At 58.0% G+C, this 23896-nt stretch overlaps 2 protein-coding genes across 16 annotated transcripts in view; one reads left to right on the top strand and one right to left on the bottom strand.

Moving 5' to 3' along the window:
- Positions 1-13080, top strand: part of POU2F2 (POU class 2 homeobox 2) — a 37065-nt gene extending 23985 nt beyond the window's left edge. For 5 of the 13 annotated variants that reach the window (XM_051836498.3, XM_051836497.3, XM_051836500.3 and 2 more), the window contains 9 exons: positions 1045-1150; positions 1264-1355; positions 3595-3708; positions 3856-3997; positions 4078-4226; positions 4304-4480; positions 5667-5733; positions 7140-7341; positions 7820-13080. In XM_051836498.3, coding sequence (XP_051692458.1) covers positions 1045-1150; positions 1264-1355; positions 3595-3708; positions 3856-3997; positions 4078-4226; positions 4304-4480; positions 5667-5733; positions 7140-7341; positions 7820-7859 — 1089 coding nt within the window. In that variant the 3' untranslated portion in view covers positions 7860-13080. Of the gene's footprint in view, positions 1-1044; positions 1151-1263; positions 1356-3594; positions 3709-3855; positions 3998-4077; positions 4227-4303; positions 4481-5666; positions 5734-7139; positions 7346-7472; positions 7547-7819 lie in introns of those variants that run through there. The other 8 variants (XM_051836483.3, XM_051836494.3, XM_051836495.3 and 5 more) reach the window with 4 other exon arrangements.
- Positions 13081-16252: 3172 nt separating this feature from the next.
- On the bottom strand, positions 16253-21275 carry ZNF574 (zinc finger protein 574). 3 transcript variants are annotated; one of them, XM_089319050.1, is made up of 2 exons: positions 21131-21275; positions 16253-19183 (listed from the first exon to the last, which is right to left on the bottom strand). In XM_089319050.1, the coding sequence occupies exon 2, from the start codon at positions 19161-19163 to the stop codon at positions 16464-16466; it is 2700 nt and encodes an 899-aa protein (XP_089175176.1). In that variant the 5' UTR covers positions 19164-19183; positions 21131-21275; the 3' UTR covers positions 16253-16463. The 3 variants fall into 3 exon arrangements, with proteins under 3 accessions (XP_089175176.1, XP_051692435.1, XP_002722346.2); XM_051836475.3 differs by having other exon boundaries at positions 20971-21140; XM_002722300.6 differs by lacking the exon at positions 21131-21275 and adding an exon at positions 19380-19606.
- Between the last annotated feature and the right edge of the window lie 2621 nt (positions 21276-23896).

The following is a 23896-nucleotide window of genomic DNA, read 5'->3' as shown; positions in this document are numbered from 1 at the left end:
GGATGACCTGCTTGGACCCCTGTACCCATGTGGTAGACTTGGATGGAGTTCTAAGCTCCTGGCTTTGGCCTGGCCCCGTCCTGGCCACTGGAGCCATTTGGGTGGTGAACCAGCAGATGGAAGATCTCTCTTTTTGTTTTTTTTTTTTTTTTTTTCATTTGACAGGTAGAGTTATAGACAGTGAGAGAGAGAGACAGAGAGAAAGGTCTTCCTTCCGTTGGTTCACTCCCCAAATGGCTGCTATGGCTGGTGCTGTGCTGATCTGAAGCCAGGAGCCAGGTGCTTCTTCCTGGTCTCCCATGCGGGTGCAGGGGCCCAAGGACCTGGGCCATCCTCCACTGCCTTCCCGGGCCACAGCAGAGAGCTGGACTGGAAGAGGAGCAACCGGGACAGAATCCAGTGCCCCAACCAGGACTAGAACCCGGGGTGCCAGTGCCGCAGGCGGAGGATTAGCTTAGTGAGCCGCAGCGCCGGCCCAGATTTCCCCTTTCTATAAGGACCTCAGTCCCACTCAGTTAGAACCCACCATTATGACCTCGTTTTACCTTGACCATCTGCAAAGACCCCATCACACTCTGAGGGTCATGGGGTCAGTATTCCAGCCTATCTCTTGGAGTTGGGGGTGGGGACACAATGGAACCCCTAACAGTACCAAAGAGTTTCCCAAAGTGATTGCACCAATTTACACACAGCCATTTGCTGGAGTATTTTAAAGCTAATTCTAGACATCACATGATTTGCCTTGGGAGCTTTTTAAAAGGAGGAAAGACTAGGTCTGGTTTACATTTTTAAATGACTCTATTTGCTCTGTGGGAATGTAAGACAAGACAAATATTTTATCAAGAAAGAAAAGGTAAATAAAGAGCAAGCCCTCCTAGGAGTGCTCAGGTGGGACCCTGTATACTCCATGGTCAAGGTGGCGTTCACTTGGGTGTCCTCAGAGACCAAGGGGATCACTTCCGTCCCCAAGCAGCTTCCTCGAGGCTCAAGTTTTGCAGAGAGGAAGGCCCCTGGCCAGGACTCAAGCTTTTTATCCCCCTCCAGGACATACAGCAGCTCCTCCAGCTTCAGCAGCTGGTGCTTGTGCCCGGCCACCACCTCCAGCCACCTGCTCAGTTCCTGCTGCCGCAGGCCCAGCAGGGTCAGCCAGGTAAGACACCCCCCACCCCCGACCGCCCTCCACCATGGCTTCCTTGGCACTTCCCAAAAATCCCCTGCCTCTCCCTCACACCTTAGCCCCGGTATTCCCCCTTGTCTCCCCAGGCCTGCTACCGACGCCAAATCTATTCCAGCTACCTCAGCAAACCCAGGGAGCTCTTCTGACCTCCCAGCCCCGGGCCGGGCTACCCACACAGGTGAGACTGTCCCCTGCGTGTGCCAGGCCAGGTCGGCAGCAGGGCTTGCTGAGGACGGGGTGGTCGGGGGCAGCATGGTGAGGTGTGATGGTCTCCTCTCCATTAGCCCACCCCATAGCCATAGACATCATTTGGGGAACTTGGGGCCCGGCCACACTCTGCCACTGATTTGCTGTGAGACCTCAGGAAAGCCACTCTCCCTGTCTGGTCAGCTCCTTCCTCTATAGAATGAGAGGAGAGGAGCCAGACTAGTAGTTCTTAACTCTTTAGATAAGTGGACTCCTTTGAGAGTCTGACAGATTTAGATCTGATCCTCATTTCCCCAAGTGCTTGTGTGCACAAACATGGAATTCCAGGGGCTTACAAGTTTTAGACTCAAAATGGGCCAAAGATGGGTTTTATTTGAAAACTACATCTCCAGAAAGTCCCAGGGTTGCGTCTTTTCCTCACAAACCAGAAGACCTGAGCAGGACTGGATCTACACCTCTGTGGTGGGCAGCAGCAGTGACCAGGGGCCCCCGAGGCAGTGCCAGGTCTGCAGGCCACTTCGGCATCTACTTGGCTGGACCCCAAGGCCAAGCATCAGTTTGCTGCCTTGGCGCTAGACTTCAATAATAATTTTTCATCACCCTGTATGAATTTCAGTTTTTTCCTATCCATTTTTTAAATAGTCCTTTTAAAAAATATGTGAACTACTCCAGAAAGAGTGAAAAGTTTAGAGACTAATACAGGTCTTAGCTGAAGTTCTGATGTCCCAAATGTCCTGAAAGAAAGTTGTTCCTGTAACATTGTCACCAGAAGTCATTTGGCTCAAAATCTGGCCCTCCCCAACATGAGGCGAAAGAGTATGACCTTTCTGGGTCCCTCTTGATGTGATAGTCTTGCTGTAGTAGAACTGTTATTTTGCCTGACTACAGTGGTGGATTGATTCGGATGGGGGTAGGGGTGACATTACCTAAGAAATATGCAATGATATCTGAAAAACTCTTGAAGTCCAAAACACATCTGACCAAAGTTTTGAATAATCAAGGATTTAGGTGACAAACATCCCTGCCCTACCACCTGCTTCAGATCTTTTATTTTAGGATGCTGAAGCATTCCAGACAGAGCTGTTGCTTCTTTGTCAATTCCCGTAATCATCCATCTGTCCATTATTTTAAGAGTTTTATTTGCGAACAATTCATTTTTTAGGACTTAACTGTTTTACAGCAATTTTAGATTCACAGCAGAATTGAGTGGAGATAGAGATATCCCATCTCCGCTGTGCCCTACACATGCATAATGGTCCCCATTATCCACACCCCCCACCATGTGCTATAGCTCACTGCCGAGCCTACACTGATACATCATTATCTCCCGAAGTTCACAGTTTACATCAGGGTTTATTCATGCTGTTGTACTTTCTGTGGGTTTGCACAACCTACTTTAAAAAAGATGTATTTATTTATTTGAAAGAGTTACACAGAGAAGGAGAGGCAGAGAGAGAGAGAGAGAGGTCTTCCATCTGCTGGGTCACTCCCCTGTTGGCTGCAATGGCTGGAGCTGTGCTGATCTGGAGCCAGGAGCCAGGAGCTTCCTCCAGGCCTCCCACGCTGGTGCAGGGGCCCAGGGACTTGGGCTATCTTCTGCTGCTTTCCCGGGCCATAGCAGAGAACTGGAGTGGAAGCAGAGCAGCCGAGACTCGAACCAGTGCCCATATGGGATGCCGGCACTGCAGGCGGCAGCCTTACCCGCTATGCCACAGCGCCGGCCCCAACCTGCTCATTTTAAACCCAGTTCTCCCAACAACCTCACTGGGTAGGCAGAGCAGCAGTGATTGTTCCTCTCCTGCAGAGGTGGCAAGTGAGGCCCGAGGGGGTTAAAAAGCTTGCTGGAGGCACCCAGAGCCAAGTCCTTGCTTCCCCATAGAGGGGACAGAACCACTGCCCCCACTGCAGGGAAAGAGCAGTGAGAGGAGCTGGCTCTTCCTTCCGGGACAGTGCCGTGAGCTGCAGGAGCGACAGGACCCCCATGAGGCGGCAGGCAAACCTTTAAAGGGGTTGCCAGGAAGAGTGTGGGCGCCTCCTCGGGCATGGCTAGGGAGTCTGCAGGAAAACCTCGGTCTGCAGGAGAGAGGGGGAATGTGCAGCCATTGCTGAGCCCCATCCCGGTCCTCCGCCCTGCATCCCACCTGCCCACCCGCCAGGCCGCGACCCGCCCCGCACCTCCTGTGCCCGACTCACACCTTTCGCACCCGCAGCCCCCCAAATGCTTGGAGCCACCATCCCACCCCGAGGAGCCAAGCGATCTGGAGGAGCTGGAGCAGTTCGCCCGTACCTTCAAGCAACGCCGCATCAAGCTGGGCTTCACGCAGGTGCGGGCTCGCCTTGCAGACTGGGCGGTGGGCGTGGGAACGAGGGGGCGTGGCCACCCGGTGGGCGTGGCTCTGGTGGGCGGAGTGGGCCCAGTTCCTAAGGCTCCACCCTGACGTTGGCCTCATCCCCCAACCCGACCTGCGCAGGGTGATGTGGGCCTGGCTATGGGCAAGCTGTACGGCAACGACTTCAGCCAGACGACCATATCCCGCTTCGAGGCCCTCAACCTGAGCTTCAAGAACATGTGCAAACTCAAGCCCCTGCTGGAGAAGTGGCTCAACGATGCAGGTAGAACTGGGCTGAGGCTCCAGGGTCGGGGGCGGTAGCAGGAAGGCACTCTGTCATGCCCAGGTCTCCTCCCGGCACAGAGACTATGTCTGTGGACTCAAGCCTGCCCAGCCCCAACCAGCTGAGCAGCCCCAGCCTGGGTTTCGATGGGCTGCCCGGCCGGAGGCGTAAGAAGAGGACCAGCATCGAGACAAACGTCCGCTTCGCCTTAGAGAAGAGTTTTCTAGCGGTGAGAGCCCATCCTCCTGGCGGTCCTGGGGGGTGACGGGAGGATGGGCCAGGGGGTAACAAGCCCTCCACCTGCAGAACCAGAAGCCTACCTCAGAGGAGATCCTGCTGATCGCCGAGCAGCTGCACATGGAGAAGGAAGTGATCCGGGTCTGGTTCTGCAACCGGCGCCAGAAGGAGAAGCGCATCAACCCCTGCAGCGCCGCCCCCATGCTGCCCAGCCCGGGGAAGCCGGCCAGCTACAGCCCCCATCTGGTACAAGGGCCCCTTGGCGGGGTGGAGAGCACGAGGCTCCTAGGCGGCTGGCTGTCCACGGAGCCCGGAACAGATGCAGGGAGTCACTGGGCTCTCAGACAGATAGAGCCCAGTCACACAGGGATACACAACCTCCAGGAAGTCGTGGTCTCCTGTGGGGTGCAAGCACCCACAGATACACACTGACGTAGCCAGACACAGGGATGCACGGGTTCACCACCCCACAGAGACAACCATTAGGGATGTCTTTATAGCTGGACACTCAGGCCGTTGGCCACACACAAGCCTGCCCCGCATCCGACACAGCTAGAGCAGCCTTATTCCACCCCTTTATTGCTGCTGGTGGGAAGGGCTGTGACTGAGAGGACCCCTGCCCAGTGGTGTGGAGGAAGGAGGGGTCATCTGAGCTGAGTCACAGAGGACAAGGGAGAGTGGTCTAGAAGCCAGAGTGCTAAGCCCAATTTGAGGAACTCCAGTGTAATTTACTGTGGTTGGAATGGCAATGGATGTGACAGAAGGTGGGGCAGAGGATAGGTACCCCAAGTTTCACCATGAAGAACTTGAACTTGAGCCATGGGCAGTAAGGAGCTAAGGGAGGGGGGTCTTTGAGCGACGATCAAACTTAGTGAGGCTTCTGGGGATGATGGAAAGGGGAGACTGGCCAGGGAGGAGACTGGAATGACCCCAGAAAATCAAGTAATGTGACATCCCAACACTTTGAAGGAAAGATTTGCATCAGTTTTCCTCAGGACCCCCTCCACATGCACACACACATTTCAGGCCTGCGCCTTCCTTGTCAGGTCATACTGAATGGCCTCCTTGCTTGTCAGCCCCCGAGAAGGCTGTGTGTGATCACTGCAGGGGGCCCAGGACAGCAGGAGCGTGCCGACGCATTCAGGTGCGGTCACTTCAGACAGGACTCAGCACTGTACACAGGGCAGTGCCAGACGGCAGCTGCGGTGCTCTCAGCTGAGGATGCTCCTTCCTGCCTGTAGCTAAGATCACCCAGGGTGCACTGGAGAATGGTGGGATGGAAGGCATGTGGCACAGCATGAACACAGCATGGTACCCTGAGCCCCTCTCTCAACCCTGGGGACAGAGGAGGGCCACACCGCAGGGAGCATGGGGGGTGGGGAGGCTGCTGGGACAAAGTGGCCTAACCCTACCACCTTTCCTCTTTTCCCAGGTCACACCCCAAGGGGGCGCAGGGACCATGCCATTGTCCCAAGCTTCCACGAGTCTGAGCACAACAGGTCAGGGAAGGCCCAAGGTGGTGAGGGGGACTGGGACGATGTGACATGGGCTGGAGCCTGAGATCCTCCAGTGGCTCTGGGTGGCCGGGGAGAGGGGCATGGGCCCCAACCCTCCTCCATTTCTAACCTGCCCTGCCCTGCCCTCCTGGGGCTGCTGAAAGGAGGTGCTTGGCTTTGTCTCTGGCCTCTGTCACTCATAGGCTGTGTGAGTTTGAGAAGTTACTTTACCTCTCTGAGCCTCAGTTTTTATAAAATTATTGTGAATGTATAACACATAGAAAAGATATGTACATATATGTACATATAAGAGTGTCTGTAGGTACCTACACGTGCACACACGTGCCCTTGGGCCAAAGTCCCCCTGCCCCCTTCCTGGGATAGGGCAGGTGTGACTCCGTAGACACTCGTGCTGCCCCTTAAATAAAAAGTGAAAGTGTCTAAAATAGAAGGGGATGCCTGGCACTGTTCCAAGTTCTTTTTTTTTTTTTTTTTTTTTTTTTTGACGGGCAGAGTTAGACAGTGAGAGGGAGAGAGAAAGAGACAGAGAAAGGTCTTCTTTTCCATTGGTTCACTCCCCAAATGGCTGCTACGGCTGACGCGCTGCGCCGATCCGAAGCCAGGAGCCAGGTGCTTCCTCCTGGTCTCCCATGCGGATGTAGGGGCCCAAGGACCTGGGCCATCCTCCACTGCCTTCCCGGGCCACAGCAGAGAGCTGGACTGGAAGAGGGGCAACCGGGACCAGAACCCGGGGTGCCGGCGCCGCAGGTGGAGGATTAGCCAAGTGAGCCGCGGCGCCAGCCAATGTTCCAAGTTCTTTATAAAGACTGAAGATATTTCAAAAAGTTCATGGAAAATGTATGTTATAAAAACATTATGTGTGGATTTCAAGAGTCTTTGCACCAAAAGAAACTTATCTTTTAATTCTATCAGCTTTTTGAAGGCCCCTGATACATGCTGATTTACTTCTCACTGCCATTATACAAGATAGGTTCTATTATTATCCCCATTTTCCAGAGGTTAAGGCATTTGCCAGGAACACAGAGACAAGAATTTCAACCTTGGCCCTAGCCCTCCCCACAACACAGGGAACTGCACATCCAGCACCCCGCCCCGGCCCGTGGTGGGAGCATGGGCTTTGTTGCCTGGGAATCCCCAGTTCTAGGCAGGGCATGCAGAGCCGCCGCTCAGCAGGTGGCAGCTGCTCCTACTGAGATGATCGTGGTTGCTGCTACCATGCAGAGGCACCAGCAACGGCTCTGGGTGGGGAGGTCCAGGGGTCTCGGTCTGTTGTGACTAGTGAGCCCCTGGGTGAGCTGGGCGGGAAGATGAGTGGGAATGCACCCAGGGTTCCCTGGTGGAGGGCAAGTGGAAGCTGAAGACCTCATCTTTCTGTCTCTCTCCGGCAGTTACTACCTTATCCTCAGCTGTGGGGACGCTCCACCCCAGCCGGACAGCCGGAGGGAGTGGGGGCGGGGGCGGGGCTGCGCCCCCCCTCAATTCCATCCCCTCTGTCACTCCCCCACCCCCGGCCACCACCAACAGCACAAACCCCAGCCCTCAAGGCAGCCACTCGGCTATCGGCTTGTCGGGCCTGAACCCCAGCACAGGGTAAGTAAGCAACTGCAGGTGGGGAGACTGTGGTGAGGCAGGGTCACTGCTGCTTCCAGGGTGGGGAGCTGCACCCCAGTTCTGCTGACGGATCCCTGCCCCTGCTAATGCCTCTGCTTTGCCTCTTGCAGAAGCACAATGGTGGGGTTGAGCTCCGGGCTGAATCCAGCCCTCATGAGCAACAACCCTTTGGCCACTATCCAAGGTGCGTGCTTCCTCATGTCACTCCCATTGCCACCAGTCCTACCCCCTGGGGCCTCCAGCCCTGCCCATTGCTGCTCCAGCCATGCCATCCTGCCCTTGCTCACCGCATCGCTCGCCTCTTCATCCCCATCTCACCTTTGGGGAAGGTGTGAGGGGTGCTGATGGGGGTCAGTGGGACAGAAGAGTGGGGGGGCACTCTGGGCAGGACGCTGGAAGGCAGAGGTCTCCCCTGGCCCGGCATGCCCCCAGCCCAGCCTCTTTCTCTCCCCACCAGCCCTGGCCTCTGGTGGAACCCTGCCCCTTACCAGCCTTGATGGCAGCGGGAACCTGGTGCTGGGGGCGGCTGGTGCGGCCCCGGGGAGCCCTGGCCTGGTGACCTCGCCGCTCTTCTTGAACCACGCCGGGCTGCCCCTGCTCAGCGCCCCGCCTGGCGTGGGCCTGGTCTCGGCAGCTGCTGCAGCCGTGGCGGCCTCCATCTCCAGCAAGTCTCCTGGCCTCTCCTCTTCTTCCTCTTCATCTTCGTCCTCCTCCTCTACGTGCAGCGAGGCGGCAGCACAGACCCCTGGAGGCCCAGGGGGGCCCGAGGCAGGGTCTAAGTCGGAGTGAGGGCCCACTATGCCTCCCCTCCCATTCCTCTGACCACATCTTGGTCCCCTGCCTAGGAAAAGGGCAAGGAGGCCAGCGTTGGGGGTACAGAGGTCCTTGGAGCAGGAGTGACCAGGGAGGAAAGACCAAAAAAAAAAAAAAAAAAAAACAAAAACAAAAAAAAACCCACAAACAAAAAACCAAAAAAAAAAAAAAAAAGGAAAAGAAAAAGAAAAAGGAAAGAAGAAACCAACCAATACGGAAACCAAATATAATCAAAACAAAAACCAGCTGCCCAGGAACCAGAGGTGAAAACAAAAAACCAAAAACCCCACAAAATCAAACCAAAAACCAGTCGCGAGCCAGACCTCAGTGCGCTCACTCTCACCGCTACGACGCCAAATAAAACCCCAGCCAGGGCCGGAGAAGCCTCTAGCAGGTCGGACCTCACGCCCCGAGCCCTGGCTGTGGGGCAACCCCCACCCTCGCCTCCATCAGTGGGGCTAGGGAAGGAAAGGAACGTGCCGGCCTCCGGGCTCGCCCCAGCCCTGGGCCAGCAAGGACAGGGCACAGCCTGGGGCAGGTGGGCCGGGCTGGGAACCACCGGCCAAACGCTCTTTTCCAAACGGTGAAAGAGAAAGGGCCTGAGCAACCTTACACCAAATACTCAGTAGCTTCATCCAAAGGATGTACAGAATTTTTAGCGTTGTGCTCAACAGAATGTGTCCCTCCCGTGTGTCCCCCTCTCCCCTAGCCCCCAGCTCCCCCTCCCTGAGCAGGGCGTCTTGCTTTAACCTCCTGCCCCCGCCCAGCCAGGGGAGAGTTCAGGGGCAGGCCCAGGGGTGATTTGTCACCCCAGCACCTCCCCGTGTTTCCCTCTGAAGCGGGGCCAGGCCGTTTTGCCAATTTCTGGCTCCACAAGTCCCTCCTCAACCCTGTCACCCTTCTGCTCTGGAATTTACTCCCTCCCCAGCCTACGGGAAGGTGGAAGTTTCAAGCAAGAGGGGGTGAGGGGAGGGCATACAAGTTGTCTTTTTTTTCCATCTTGTCTGTCAGTTTCCCTGAAAAAATAATTCATATTCCAGTGCCTATCCGTGGGATCCTTCCCGTTCTTTGACATTAACCAGAAACCAAAAAGAGAACTCACCTCGATCCTCCCACCCCATGCCCTCTGATCCTGGCAATGCCCCTCCCTCCCCCACACATGCACACACGCACACACCCCGGTGGTGGGGTTCCTCGAGATGGCGTCCCCATCAGGGTCCATGTGGTGGGGACAGCGCCATGACCTGTGGTCCCCATCCGAGAGGGCGCTGTGATGGCCACCACTCCAGGACCTACACGAGTCTTGGCTGGACCCTGTGCTTGCCCAGCCCTAGACATGCTCAACAAGGGACAGAGGACAGACGCCACTGGGAGCCACCTTGCCCTCCTGCTATTGTGGAGGTCAGCAAAGTTTTGAACCAAAAAACAAAAACAAACAGAAAACCAAACAAACAATAAATTAAAACTAGAAAAAAGAATTTATAGATATATATAGATATATATATATAAGGGAAAGAAGACGAGGACTCTTCGAGAACAGGAAGGAGCCGCGAGGTGGAGCCGAGCCCCTGCGCAGTGGTCCAGGCCCTTGGTCCCCGAGGCGGACGGAAGGACGGACGCTTCTTTCTCTTCACAAATACCTCATGGACGTCGTCTTCTGGAAAGCCGGAGGGGGGCGGCTGGGGCAGGGCCTGGCCCTCAGCCAGGGTGGATGGAAGCGGGTGGGCGGGGCTGAGAGAGGGTGTCAGGGACAGGGGTGAAGAGCCCCAAACTCCCCGCCCCCCCCAATCAACTGAAAAAGCTTTAAAAAAAAAAAAAAGACAGGAAACAAGGAGTGAGAAAGCAAAGAATGGACGAAGGCAAACTAACAACTCGGTGGTTTGAGTCCCCCTTTGACTTCTGTTTCTGTTCTGTCTCTGCTCTCCTCTCCCTCTCCCTCGGCCCTTCTCTCACCCCTTGCTCTCCTTCTTTCTGTGTCTCTCCTCAAACCAAAGTGTTGCTGTGAAGGACGCGAGCCATTGAAATCCGAGCAGCCCGGCCCAGGCTGGGCAGCGCAGAGGGAGGGGAGAGCCTGGCCTTGGCCGGACACTCGGAGGAAAGGCAGGCGGAGCCCCAGGCCTCAGCGTTCTCTTTTCTCGCATCTCCTCTCCCACCTGGAAATTAAACTGCTGGGCTGGGCCGCGGAGGCAGCGGAAACCCAGCCAACGTCCCAGGGGCTTTGGATGCCTACTCTGGGCAGCGTGGAGTAGCCGCCCCGCCCACTCCTGGCGCTGATGGGGCCTGGTGCGTACCGACCCGGCCTCGCTGGAGTGTAAGCATCTCCGCTGAACCGGCTCCCGGCCCTCCCCTACCTCTGGGTTTGTCCGTCTTTATTCCTGAAGAGAAGGGACCGCAAGAAGGCCTGGGCCCCAGCCCAGGGGTGGAGAAGGGGCCAAGGGCTCCCAACCAGACAGGAAGGACACTTGAGCAGAGCAGAATGAAAGGAATTAAAACCAAAAACTCCCTCCGAGAAGACAGGCAGCGTGGAAGGCGTGGTGGAGAGGACTCAAATGAAAACCATGATTCTAGACCAAAAACAAACAAACAAAGGAAAGCAAATGCAGGACTCCCCACTGCCCACTTCATCCTACCTCCTCCCCACCAGGTGTGCGGGAGTGGGGCAAAGAAGAGAGGAGGAAGCAGGGGGCAGGGATGGGGCAGAGACCCTGATGTTGGTGGAGGGACCCCGTGCAGCTGGGGGTGGTGGGGGCCCTCCCCATCCAACCCCAACAACTGGGAAGAGAAAAACGAGAAAAAAGAAAATTCCTGGGAGGGAAGAGTAACCAAATCCCAAGCTTTAACTACAGCTGTGAAACCAAATATTGGGAAGGGGGTGGGAGGGAGGGGGGGGCAGCTGAGCCCCAGGTCTCCCCCCTGGGCCCCCCTCCCCCGAGGACTCGCGATAAGGCACCAAATACCTCATAGAACTTTAATGTTAAAAAAAGGAAACCAAATATCGTTGGCTGGGGGCCAGCCAGGGCAAGGGGTTGCGGGGCTGGAGGGAGCCAGGGTTGGGAAGGTGATGGGGGAACTCATGCCCCCCACCCCCATCTGCCCCTTCCACTCCAGTCCCTCCCATCTCGACTCCGGGAAACAAAACTATCTCATCGTTTTTATTTTGTGGTCTGTACAGAGCCTGCGTCCGTGTGTCTGTGTGTGAGAGAGAGTTGGAGGGCTGGGAGCTCTATGTGGGGGTGGGGAGGGAGAGCCCTGGCCAGGCTCTGGGCTAGGTTAGATGTGAGTGGAGGGGTCAGGAGCCTGGGCTAGAGAGGAGAGCTGAGTGGGCTGGAGCAAGGAGGCGCCCTCTGCGTTTTCTCCTCTCCCCAACCCCGACCTCGCACCTGAGTGGGGGACAGAGACTGGGGTCTGCCCTAATGGTGGGCCTTCTAATTGTGCCAAAAAAAAAAAGAAAAAAGAAAATGATGCCAGTAACTAAACCACCTTTCTCTGTTCTCTTCTGGGGGGTGGAGTGAGGACTAGAAGTGGGAAGAGGGGCTGGGGGTTGTAGGAGTGAGGAGGGATGGGGAAGTCCAGCGCCTGTGGGAGTTGGGCTGAGGTCAGGAGGGGAGACAGGCTTTCCACACCCCCCCGAGGAAACCAGGAGAGATGGGGTAAAGGACTAGTCAGGTGGGGCTGCCTCCTGGCCTGACTAGTTTTTCTCACCCTCCCAAGTCCCAGGTGCCTCTCTCTTCCTCTAGCCCAGGGTAGGGAGAACTGAGTGAGAGAGAGAGTGAGATAGACTGAGGAAGACTGAGACACGCGGGCCCCCACTGGTCTCTGAGTGGGAAAGGCAAGTGCGAGAGATAAAGGCCTCCAAGAGAAAAAAGAAACAAACCAAAGATTTAACCATTAAAAAAAAAAACCCACAGACAACTCCGCTACCTTTTTATACGTTGGAAAAAAAAAGTGAAAAAAATTTTAAAATAAAAATTAAAAAAAAAAAAAACACAAAAACTCCAAGCCGCAGTTCCTTCTTGCGGTTTGAACTTTGACCTCAACAGTCTCCAAAGCAAGACGAGGATGACAAAGGCGGGAAAAAGGAAAAAAAATAATGTATATTTTTAAGTATTTGTCATTGAGATGTTAGCTCCTTGTTAAACAAACGAACGAAGGAGAGAAAAATCCAGAGAGGTGTTGCTGGGATGGAGACAACTATTTACTGTCTGTGACCCCTCCCCTCTGCTTCCCTCCCCTCCCTCAACCCTCCCCCAAGCCCAGGGGCTCAGTATTTATTTATTTATATAACTGCAGGGTGACTGGGGGCCTCTCTGGACAACTTGTGGAGGGCCTTTGGGTCATGGTGGGGTGGGGAAGGGGCAAAGGAGTCTTTGCGGGGCAACGGGAGTCCGAGCTTTGGTCAACTCTCCGCTAGCTCTCTCCTGGCCTCTTACCCACTGCTGCCACCATCTCCTCCCAAGTCCGGGGCTACACTGAGGCAAGATCTGTTAGATCTGACTGACTTAGCCCTTTCTGGGGTGGGTGTCTGACACCTGCTCACTTGAATGATCAGTTGGAATGAGGGTGGGGACTTGGAGGGTGGTAGGAAGTGGACGGTGTGGGGGCAAGAAGTGGAATGGAAAGTCCAGAAGGCCCCAAAGCAGACCTGCCCTTCCCCTCTCCCACCAAGTCAGCCCCCTTTCTGTTCCGTCTGACCCTGTGTTGGCGGCCCCTCCCCTCCCACCCTGTGACCCCCTCCCTGTCTCTTCTCGTGGTAGCGGGTTAGCGTTTCAGTGTTCTTAACTCCAATCTGCTTGTTCATTGTACAATGTGCTTCTTTTAAGGCCCCATTTTTGTAACTTGAGTGTGTCAATTCATCTGAACAACAAACATCAAAAAATAAAAAATTAAAAACTGTACAGAGAGAAACGATGACGCTGTCCTTTGGTCTCTGGGCTCTGTCCTGGGAAGGTGATGAGCAAAGCAGGGTGTGGGGTGGGGCTGTTTGTGCTTGGGAGGGAAGTTTTACTCCTCTCCACATGCTCAATGTCCAGAAGTGAGGCCTGAACAATTTTTTCATTGATCAGAAATGAGAACTTAGGGATGAATTCAGATTCCTGCATGTGAACCTCAGTTTCACTTTATTAGATAATGTGACCACCAGGGTCCTCAATCTGTGGAACAGGGACAGTTGCTACCTCATGGCGGGTGTAAGAGCTAAATGACAGGTGATGGTATGAGTGCTTAGGCCATCTCTACTCCGCTGTCTTCAGGAGGAACTACGAGAGCGCCAGGAAACTAGGAAGTTGTCCTGCCTCCATCCCTGAGAGGTTCACTAGCAGCCAAACAAGACCCTTCAGAAAGCCCGAGCCGACTGCACCACCCACATCCTGGGGCCTCCCTCCTTCTTTCAGGGGTGCTCACTCTCATTTACTGAGTCATATGCCCCGCCCGAGTCACTGGGCATAAGCAACCACCTCACAGCCCAGGCAATGGGCCGACTCCCAAGACCTTACCAGTAGAAATCAGAAATCACAGGGGCTTCTCACCATTGGGTAAATCCTCGTCAGTGTTTCACGTTCTGATGAGGGCCTGGTGCAGATGCTGGGATCCTGCAAACCGAGTAGTGCAGCAAGCCTGGGGGATGACAGACAGGAGGACGGAACAGAGTTGAAGCAGGATTTGATAACTCAGTAAAGTATTAACGCTGCATCGTTCTGGCAAGTTTGAAGAAAACCGAGCACCTGTCGGACGCTCACAGACAGCTCAGCGGGAAGGCCGTTCAGGGCAGTGCAGAGCCAGGCAGGTCCCGGCCCTCCTGTAACGAGCAGTTGGCACACCCAGAGCACTCCAGAGCTCCTCCGCGGTAACAGGCAGAGAGGACAGTGAGAGAGAGAGAGACAGAAAGGTCTTCCTTCGCCGTTGGTTCACCCTCCGATGGCCGCTGCGGCTGGCGCACCGCGCTGATCCGATGGCAGGAGCCAGGTACTTATCTGGTCTCCCATGGGGTGCAGGGCCCAAGCACTTGGGCCATCCTCCACTGCACTCCCGGGCCACAGCAGAGAGCTGGCCTGGAAGAGGGGCAACCAGGACAGAATCCGGTGCCCCGACCGGGACTAGAACCTGGTGTGCCGGCGCCGCAGGTGGAGGATTAGCCTAGTGAGCCGCGGCGCCGGCCGGTAACACTCTTCTTGTCAGGAACTTCCAGGGCACGGAGGACCCTGTTTGCTTACCAAGCCTCTTGAAGGGTTGGCCAGCCATCTTCATCAGAATTGCTGTGTGCACAGCGCAGCTTCCTGGCCTCACCACAGATGGGCTGGCCAGATCCAAGTCTCAGGGGGAACTGACACACCAGTTGAGAACCTCTGTGTGCTTGGCTCCAACACCAGCATCCAGCAAGTGACTGTCGCTCTTGGGACACTGGCTGGGATGAGGACCAGGGAAGCTTCAAGCCGGGTGAGGGTGAACAAGTGCCCTGAGCTTGCTAGTAAATGTGTTTGCATACACTTTCCTCAGGGCAGGAATCTAAGCAGTTACCAAAGCAGCACGGTCACCCGCTCAGAGCCACTCTGCAGAGCACCGGTCTTGTGGTCAGACGCACCCCGTTTCCCCATCCCTGCCCCTTCTCCTGAGTCAGCCTGGTTCTCATGGTCTTGGGCAGGGATGATTCCTCTGACTGTTCTAAGCACCTATCTGGCATGACTTCAAGGACGTTACAGCTCTTCTTGAGGGGCGAGGGGCGTTCAGGAATGAATCTTTACCTCAGAAAGAACAACCAGGCACGTTGGGCTCGGACGACTCAAGTCCCCTCCGCAGGGTGTGTGATTACTGATGGTGCCTGTGACACGCACACCGGTGGGAAACACCACACGGCTCAGTAAGGGAGTGCTCTTCGTAAGCCGAGTCCACTGGCTCCCTGCTTCTGACCCAGCTTCCTGCTAATGCACACCCTGGGAGGCAGCAGGTGATGGCTCAAATAGTTGGGTCCCTGCCACCCACATGGGAGACCCAGATTGGGTTCCGGACTCCTGGCTTTAGCCTGGCCCATCACTGGGTGTTGCAGGCATCTGGGGAGTGAACCAGCAGATGGAAGACCTCTGCCCTTCTAAAAAAGTGTGGTGGGGGGAGGGGGGGCTCAAAAAATTAAAAGGCCAGTGTAAAAAACCGCAATCAGGAGAGCTGACTTCCAGCTTTAGTTCTATCAGCTACGTGGCCTTGGCGATCTGTTCCCTCTTGGAGCCCTCTTATCTGGACAGCAGGTTAAGCCAGGAACTTTCAAACAATGCCCTACAGCCCTGGGCCTACAGAGGAGAGAACAAGTTCTAACAGAAGAATCGGGGTTCTCCTAGAGCAAGTCTGACTGGGCAACTGTGCATTCCCACCAGTCACACATACTTCCCCGAGCGCACAGACGGCAGCAGAGGGACAGGAAAGCTTAGGGGTGACTGAACCAAACAAAACCGAGCTAAAGTCACATGTGCTCTAGCAGGGCTTGAATGACCGTGGACAAGTCACCCAGTGCTTTCCATGTGGGAGTCCTTCCAGTGTTCCCACAGGATCAGTGTCATGTATGCAGAGAAAGTACTGCAGATAAACTCAGTACCCAGACATCAGCCAGCCACCGAACAGTCCTCTCCCCATGGCCAAGCCCAAGTCCAAGTCGGGGGCTTCAAGGCACCTCCCCTTATGAGGCTGTGTACCCCACCCCACATCCAGCATCTCCAACTCCGCGGCAGGGTCTGGCCCTGGAAGCCACCCTCTACCATCCCAGGGATCATGCCTGACCTGCATCTGTCCTCAGTGTGAACACCAGCCGGCCTTAGGGGACACGGCCCACATCGAGCCAGAGGGGGAGGGCTGGGATGACAAACTGAAGATTCTTCTGCCACCAGCACAGCTTTGGGTTTTCCCAGAGGGCTGTGGGGACCTCTAGTGGCAAGCACACCATACTGCCTCCAGGACTCCGGGTCCTCTTCAAGCCATCCAGTGTTTACCGAGTTTCCTGCCAGGTGGTCTGGGTGCCGTCAGAGAAGTGGGACCCGTTACCTGACCTCTTTGTTCCCAAATTCCACCCTCCATGACTGCGCCCGACAAAAGCACATCAGTGTTCAACTCGGTCTTTATTAGACTATTTCACTCTGGAGTCACCAGTGCTAGCAGGTGTGGGGGGCACCTTTACGCGTATCAAGAACCCCAGAGCACCCCCAAGAGGAGAAAATAAATTCAGTGACAGAACGTACATGGCAGCAGGGAGGGGAGAGGGTTGGGGCACGGTCTGTACGAGGTCGGGGCACTGGAGGGCCTCCAGCGAGTCACCCACTGATCTGCACGCCCTCGGCCTCCGCCAGAGGGTAGATCTCGATGGCCTCCACCAGGGGCAGAGCCTCCACCGCCGTCTCCATCACAGCCAGGCCAACGGCGGCCTCCGCCTCTGCCAGCTGCTGCCGCACGGCGGCCTGGTGCTGCTGCTGGTGGGTCTTGCGGTGCTTCCAGAGGTTGGAGAAGGAGCGGTAGCTCTTGCCACAGTCGGGGCAGGAGTAAGGCCGCTCGCCTGTGTGGATGCGGCGATGCTCCGCGAGGCGCATGGAGATGGCGAAGGCCTTGCCACACACCTCGCAGGCAAAGGGCCGCTCGCCCGTGTGCAGGCGCCGGTGGTCTTTCAGGTGCGTGCTCTGCCGGAAAGCCTTGCCACAGTCTGGACACGGGTAGGGCCGCTCGCCAGTGTGGATGCGCCGGTGGACCTGCAGGGAGGTCTCTGTGCTGAACAGCTTCTTGCACTCACTGCATTCCAGCCCCCGGCGTCGGGCAGGGGCTGGGGCTGCGGGGGCCGCGGGGGCCGCGCCTGCGAGGGCCGCTGGCGAGGCTGTAAGTGGTGTACGAGAGGCCCGTGGGGCCCGAGGGGCCGGGGGCTCCTTAGCCAGGACCTCTCCAGGCCCAGCGGCCGCGTGGGCTGCCTCGTGTGCCTGCAGCCGAGCAGCCGAGCCCACTTTCTTGCCACAGGTGCCGCACTCAAAGCGCCGTGGGGCCTGGGCGGCGGCGGCAGCACAGCGGTGCTCCCGGAGCCGCAGGGAAGACGGGAAGGCGGCCCCACAGGAAGCGCAGCGGTGGGGCTGGCGCCCAGCGTGGGCCACGAGCTGGTGCACCTCCAGCAGCCGGCGCAGCAGGAACGAGCGGGGGCACTCCCGGCACTTGTAGGGGTATTCGCCCGTGTGGTGGTAGCGGTGCATGAGCAGGCGGTAGGGGCGGTGGAAACGCACCCCACACTCCTGGCAGCGGTAGGGGAAGTGCTGGGCGTGCACCAGGCGGTGCTGCCTCAGCGTGGAGCTCTGCGTGAACGCCTTGCCGCAGTCCCCGCAGCGGTAGGGGCGCTCTCCCGTGTGCGTGAGCCGGTGGCGAGCCAGGTTGGCAGGCGAGTTGAAGGGCTTGGAGCAGTCAGGGCAGGGGAAGGGCCGCTCCCCTGTGTGCGTGCGCAGGTGGTTACGCACGTGCGACTTCTTCTTGAACATCTTGCCACAAATGCTGCATTTATGGCGCCGCTCTAGCCGGTGCACAAAACGCTGGTGCCGGGTCAGCTGCAACGCCTTGCCGAACTCACGGCTGCACAGGAGGCAGCGGTAGGTGCCTGGGGCAGTGGGCTCTGCTGAGCTCTCCTCAGACGCAGGGGGCTCCGGGGCCTCCGCCTCTCCAGTCTCTGCTGGGGCTGGCTCGGGCAAACTGATGACAGGCTCCTCTGGTGGGACTGGCGTCGTGGGCAGAGGGACACCCCCGGCCCCGTGGGTACGCCGGTGATAAAGGAACTTGGTGAGGTTGACAAAGGTTTTCCCGCACGGACACGAGTGCAAAGGGTTTGGGGTGTGGGCCCGCCGATGGGCCAGGAGGAGGGCCTCTGTGCCAAAGGCCAGGCCACAGTCTACACACAGGAAGTGGGACTCGCTGCTGTGGTCTCCGAGGTGCTGGTCCAGGCTGGAAGGGCTGGGGAAGACACGGCTGCAGAGGGGGCACTTGAAGACGCCCTCCCTGTGGCTGCGCAGGTGCTGCTGTAGCTGGTGGGGGGAGAGGAAGAGCTGGTCACAGGCAGAGCACAGGAGCTCCTGCGAGGCCGCCCCACCCGCCTCTCCGCTGGCGTTCCTCCGGGCCCTGCGCCCTCGGCGATCGCGCCCCACGGCTTCACCGTTGCGCAGCTCGTAACTGTGGTCCGAGGCCGGCAGGGGTTCCGGCTGAGACACGGGCACCTCCGCGGGGGGCGGGGCCAGGGCCTCCTGCTGCAAGGCGGGCTCCTCGGACGCTGGCACAGACGCAGGGAAGTGGGTGGCCTGGTGCTCCAGGAAGTCAGCCGGCAGCTGGAAGAGCTGGGAGCACTCGGAGCACTTGTAGAGCAGCAGCTCCACCTCCGTCAGCACCTCCGTGCTGCTGGCAGCCGCGGACGGCACGGCCGCGCCTTCCCCACCCTCTTCGGCCTTTCGGTACGAATGCTCCACGGCCACGCGGGCCTGGCCCACGGGAGGGCCTAGGACAACAGGGGATCCCAGGACAACCGGCGCGGGAGCCTTGGTGGGCGTGGCCCGGAGGTGCGTCTGCCGGTGGCTCAGCCAGAGCTCCTGGCTGGCAAAGAGGGCCTTGCAATCCACACACTCATAATGGATGGTGCTGGAGCTCAAGGCGGGCGCTTTGGGCGGCGGCTCGGCTGGCACCGCCTCCTGGGGGGCCATCATCTTCAGGTGCAGCTCCTGGTGCTCCAGGAGCTGGCTGGGTGACAGCAGCAGCTGCCCACACTCCAGGCACTGGTACTGGCTCTCCTGCACTAGGGTCTGATACAAGCCCGTGCCCGACGCTGCCTCTGTGGCCACGGTGACTCCAGGGTCGGCAACGCCCACCAGCTCGAAGTGCTGCTGGGGCACATGGGAGTTCTGATGCACGAGCACCTCCTCCAGCGATCCGTAGAGCTGGTTGCACTCAGAGCAGACATAGCGGTGCTCAATGTACAGGACCGTCTCCTCCGACTCCTCCGTCATGGCGGCAGCGAGGCCCTGGGCTGCGAGGGGAAGAGCAGAGACCGAGCATCAGGCCCTGCTTCCAGACCCCTCAGCTGTTCCCTGTGTCGCCCCCCAACACCGCAGGTCTCTTTCCCCCTCTAACTTCTTCCATTTTTCCCCACTCCCACCCCCCTCCCTAATAATCCTTTCTCCCCTGAGCACATCATCTTCCCAGGGACTCAACACAAGTCTCACCTCTGCATCAAACTCCACCCACCAGATCCTTGTCACCTGTGCAGTCCCCGCATCTCCTGTGCCTCCCAGTAGCTCCAAGGCCCTGCCCGTCACACAGCAGCCTGTCTCCCCTCCACCCGGACCTCCTCCGCGGACTCCTCACCAGCTCGCCCTCACAGGCCCTGGCTGCCCACTTCTCCCAGCCACACTCCCCCCACTATCAGCCCCCCTTCACACCCAGACTGCCCCAAGCCCTGCCACGGTGCACCCCCACCCTGCTACCCGCTCTCCCTACTACCCCTTCCCACCCCCGCCCCGCGTTTCTCAGGCTGGCCTAACCCATGCCTACATCTAGACCCTCTTCCAGATACTGACCCCCTCCACAATCGCGGCCCAGACCCACCCGCACAAAAGCCAATCTTTTCTTCAAACTCAGACCCTCCCACCACCCAGCCCCGGCACCTGTGGTATTCAGACTTCCCATCAAGCACCTCTGTACCAACAGCAAATCTACCACTCTGCCCTCTCTGGGATACCAGAATGCCCTCTTCCAATGACTTCAACCCCTTCTCTTTAAATACAACCAACACATTCAGGGATAGTTCGACTCCCTCTTCCTAGCAACCTAGAGCCCCTCTGCAAAAACGCCCACCCCAAATCCAAACCCATCCAGGGACACCCAGGCCCCCTTCACATCGTCAGCCTAACCCTTTCTCATTCATAAAGACCCACCCCCACCCCAGCCCATTGCGGGATGCCTAGACCCCTTGTCTGCGGATTCCACTCCTCTTTGCCCAAGACCCCCCGCGCTCTACCCACCTAGAGGTGGCTGGCATACCCTTCCCCATGGCTTCAGTCCTTTACACACACCCCTCCCACTGCCCAAACCCCCTTGGGGATACCCAGACCCCCCCCCCAGTCTCATGCAGAAACCCCATCAACACGCGCGTCCAGAAGCCCTCCTCCTCCTTACACCCAAACCCCTCTCACCAGCACACTCAGGCCCCCCAACTCTTCACCACCCTAACATCTCATTCGCATTCCAGGAGTACCCTGAACCCCCTTCCTTAGGCACACGCACCTGTCTCCCTATCCCCACCCCATCTAACACCTGGACCTCTCTCCCGGCACTCAAGCCCCTTTAGGGATGCCCACTTCCTAGGATCTTTTCCCAGCAAAACCCTGCCCTAATTCTCCCATTTGTTTCCCCCACTTCAACTTCATTACCTCTTTTCTCACGCCCTAAACTCCCCGGCCCCCAACCCCCTGTCCTCGCTCCTGGCTTTCTCCCACCACCCCAACGACCCTTGGCATCCTCACCGCGGGGGAGCTCTAAGGGCCCCCCTCTTCCCACCCAGGTCCCTCCCGGCCCCGAGGCCGAGCCCCGCCCCTGCTCAGCCCCACCGCTCGCCTCTAACCCCCTTTCCCACCCGCCGCCCCGCACCGGCCCCTCTAGGCCGCCCGCGCGCCCGGCGGGCCGTTGGTGCCGCTCCGCCCTCGCCGGCCGGCGCGCGCCCCCCTCGGGCCTTCAGTGCGCAGGCGGAGTGACGAGGGCAGGCCGCGGGGCCAGGGCAGGGCGCTGGGCCGGCCCTCCACGCGACCGCTCACTCACCCGCCTCCGCCGTCTCGCACGCCCCGGGCCCGAGCCCGGGCCCTAGCTCCCCTTGCACGGCCACCCTAGCGCTGCGCCCTCTCTAGCTCCCGCGGTCTCCTCTCGCCTGCTCCGCAGCCTCGCTCTCGCCCCGAGCCGCCCTCACCAACGCCCCTCCCACCTTCCTCCTCGGTCGCTGCGCGGACGGCCGAACGCGTCCAATCATCGCCCGTCTAGTTCCTGCCGTGCGACCAATCGTTGCTCGTGTTTCTCAGGCCTGGGCCAATGAGACAGAGGGTTGGGATAGCCGCAGCGCTCAACCAATCGTCTTCCGACGTTCGCTCATTGGCAGGCCCCTGGGTTGGTAGCGACCGCCCCCATAAGCCTCCCTAGAGGATGCTCCTCCCCCTCGACTCCGCCTCTGAGGGCTCGAGATGGGAACGCCGCGCTGAGAGCAGCGCGGTGACGTCAGGCGGCGGAGCGAGGCTGGGCCGCCATCTTGGGGGCTCCGTGCTGGAGTTGGCGTCTGGGTCGGGGTTTGGGGGTAAAAGTCTGGGAAGTTGAGGCACGTGAGACCCGGAGGGCGGGAGCGGGTGAACTGAGGCCCAGGAGCCCCGGAGGGTCACAAGTAGGAAGTGAAAAACCACTCGCAGCGTAGGTGCGGGTGAACCGCAACACCCATCACAGGAGTCCAGGGGAAACCGAAGCTCCGCACCCACTTTATTAGAAACGGGAAAATGAAGGCGGAAGAAAGGGGACAAAACCCGAGGGGGCCTTGGGGTGAGGAGGTTGAAATGATGAGGGGAAATCAGTGAAGGACTCTGGACAAACAAGGAAGAGCTGAGGGCTGCGGGGTTGGGGGGTGGCCGTGGGAATGGGAGGAAGAAGAGGGGGCACCAGGGAGAGGAAGTTAGCTGAAGAAACGGGAGTGTAGAGGACACTGAAGGGGAGAGCCGGAGGAGGTGACCCTGCCCCTGCCCCTGCCCAGCTCCCGCAGTGTGGGTCCGCCGTGTCCGAGGGGCCTCGGTCGGTGCCTGCTTGCCAACTTCGCTGCCCGCCCACCGCACTTCGGGAGGAGCTGCCCCAGCATAGTTGGAAATGTTTCGGAGAGTCACTCCGTGCACCCAAGGACGGGGTCAAACCTCCCCTCCCCACCCCTCCCGTTTTTCAGATTAGGAATCTTGGAGTCGGGTCATTTCCCCACCTGAGACCCCCACTCCCCCAGCCCTCTCCCCCCCCCCCCAAAAAAAAAGCTACCGGGAGTGCAGAACCTAGTGAAGATCTAGGTCTGACTTAAGTCGTCACCTTTGCTGTGCCCTTCAGCTAGCCGGTCTCTGGGTGTCCTAACTTACCACGTGATTCAGCTCCCCAGCCCCAGGCCCATGGGTCAGGACTGTCTGGACGGGGGTCCTGGCCCTGCCACTTCTAGCTGTGACCTTAGAGAAGGCAACTCCCCTGTGTCTCAGTTTTCTCATGTGAAATGGGGATAAGAGCCTCTGCAGATCTGGGGGAGATGCAGAGAACAATTTGGGAGTTATTTTTCCTGGGAACTGGAGGAGCCTCAGGTTCTGTGGTTGTGTGTGGAGTAGATGAACACAGGAAGTTTGGGGGGTCAGCGTTAAAGCTGGGACCAGCCTGCCGTGAGGCATCCGAATCCGTTCTTGGGACGATGGCACCTCCGGTTGGGGCTGGGCTCCGCCTCTGACAGACAGGCCCCCTGTGTCTGCGGGCAGGCTCCAGCTCCTGAAAACCCAGGGTCCTGCTTGCCTTCCGAGGCCTCTCTCTGTGAAGTCCTTTCTCTTCAGATGCTGCCTGGAGCAGGTTTTCTTTTCTTTCTTTTTTATGGTAGTTTATTTTTTTTAACTTTTATTTAATGAATATAAATTTCCAATATGGTAGTTTATTTTTAAAAATTAATCATTTGAGGGCTGGCGCCGCGGCTCACTAGGCTAATCCTCCGCCTAGCGGCGCCGGCACACCGGGTTCTAGTCCCGGTCGGGGCGCCGGATTCTGTCCCGGTTGCCCCTCTTCCAGGCCAGCTCTCTGCTGTGGCCAGGGAGTGCAGTGGAGGATGGCCCAGGTGCTTGGGCCCTGCACCCCATGGGAGACCAGGAAAAGCACCTGGCTCCTGGCTCCTGCCATCGGATCAGTGCGGTGCGCCGGCCGCAGCGCGCCGGCCGCGGCGGCCATTGGAGGGTGAACCAACGGCAAAGGAAGACCTTTCTCTCTGTCTCTCTCTCTCACTGTCCACTCTGCCTGTCAAAAAAAAAAAAAAATTAATCATTTGAAAGGGAGAGAGATAAAGAGATCTTCCATCGGCTGGTTCACTCCCCAGCTGGTGAGGCAGGCCAAAGCCGGAGCCAGGAACTCCATCCTGGTCTCCCTGTGGTGGCGGAGACCCAAACTTGGGCCGTCACCTGCTGCCTCCCAGGGCGTGCATAAATCAGGATGCTGGACCAGGAAGCACAGCAGGGAGTCAAGTCCAGCACTCCGATGTGGGCTGTGGGTATCCCAAGTGGTGTCTTAACTGCCGAGCCAAACACCTGCCCTGGGTCTCTCCAGAGGTAGCACTAGGACTTTGGGGACAAGTTGAATTTAGAGAAGATAGGTATTCTGTGTTGGGGTGCCTGCCCAAGGAAAGGCCTACTGGCAGGTAGGCGTACAGCTGTCAGGCCTGACTGGAACTGAGAGTGGGTTTTAGGGAGGCCGAGTAGGGTGATGGGGGTGGACCGTCAGGGTAAGGATATGGCAGGTGCATGTCAGGGGTGCCCCACATAGCAGCTGCACAGGTCTTCCCAGGCCACTGTGTGTGTGTGTGGCCTGAGTTGCCACGTGCCAGCTGTGTGTGCAAGGCATGTGGTCACATGTGCTGGGGGGCTGCACGTGAGTGTGCCTGTGTCTCCTCCCCATCACGAGCCTCGGGGGTGGCAGTGAGTCACAGGCTCAG

The sequence above is a fragment of the Oryctolagus cuniculus genome, chromosome 18 (assembly GCF_051225735.1).
Source record: "Oryctolagus cuniculus isolate XC-2025 breed Fujian yellow rabbit chromosome 18, ASM5122573v1, whole genome shotgun sequence".
NCBI classification, from domain to species: Eukaryota; Metazoa; Chordata; class Mammalia; order Lagomorpha; family Leporidae; genus Oryctolagus; species Oryctolagus cuniculus.
The sequence above is the reverse complement of the archived record's forward strand: the minus strand, read 5'-3'. Positions and strand labels throughout refer to the sequence as shown.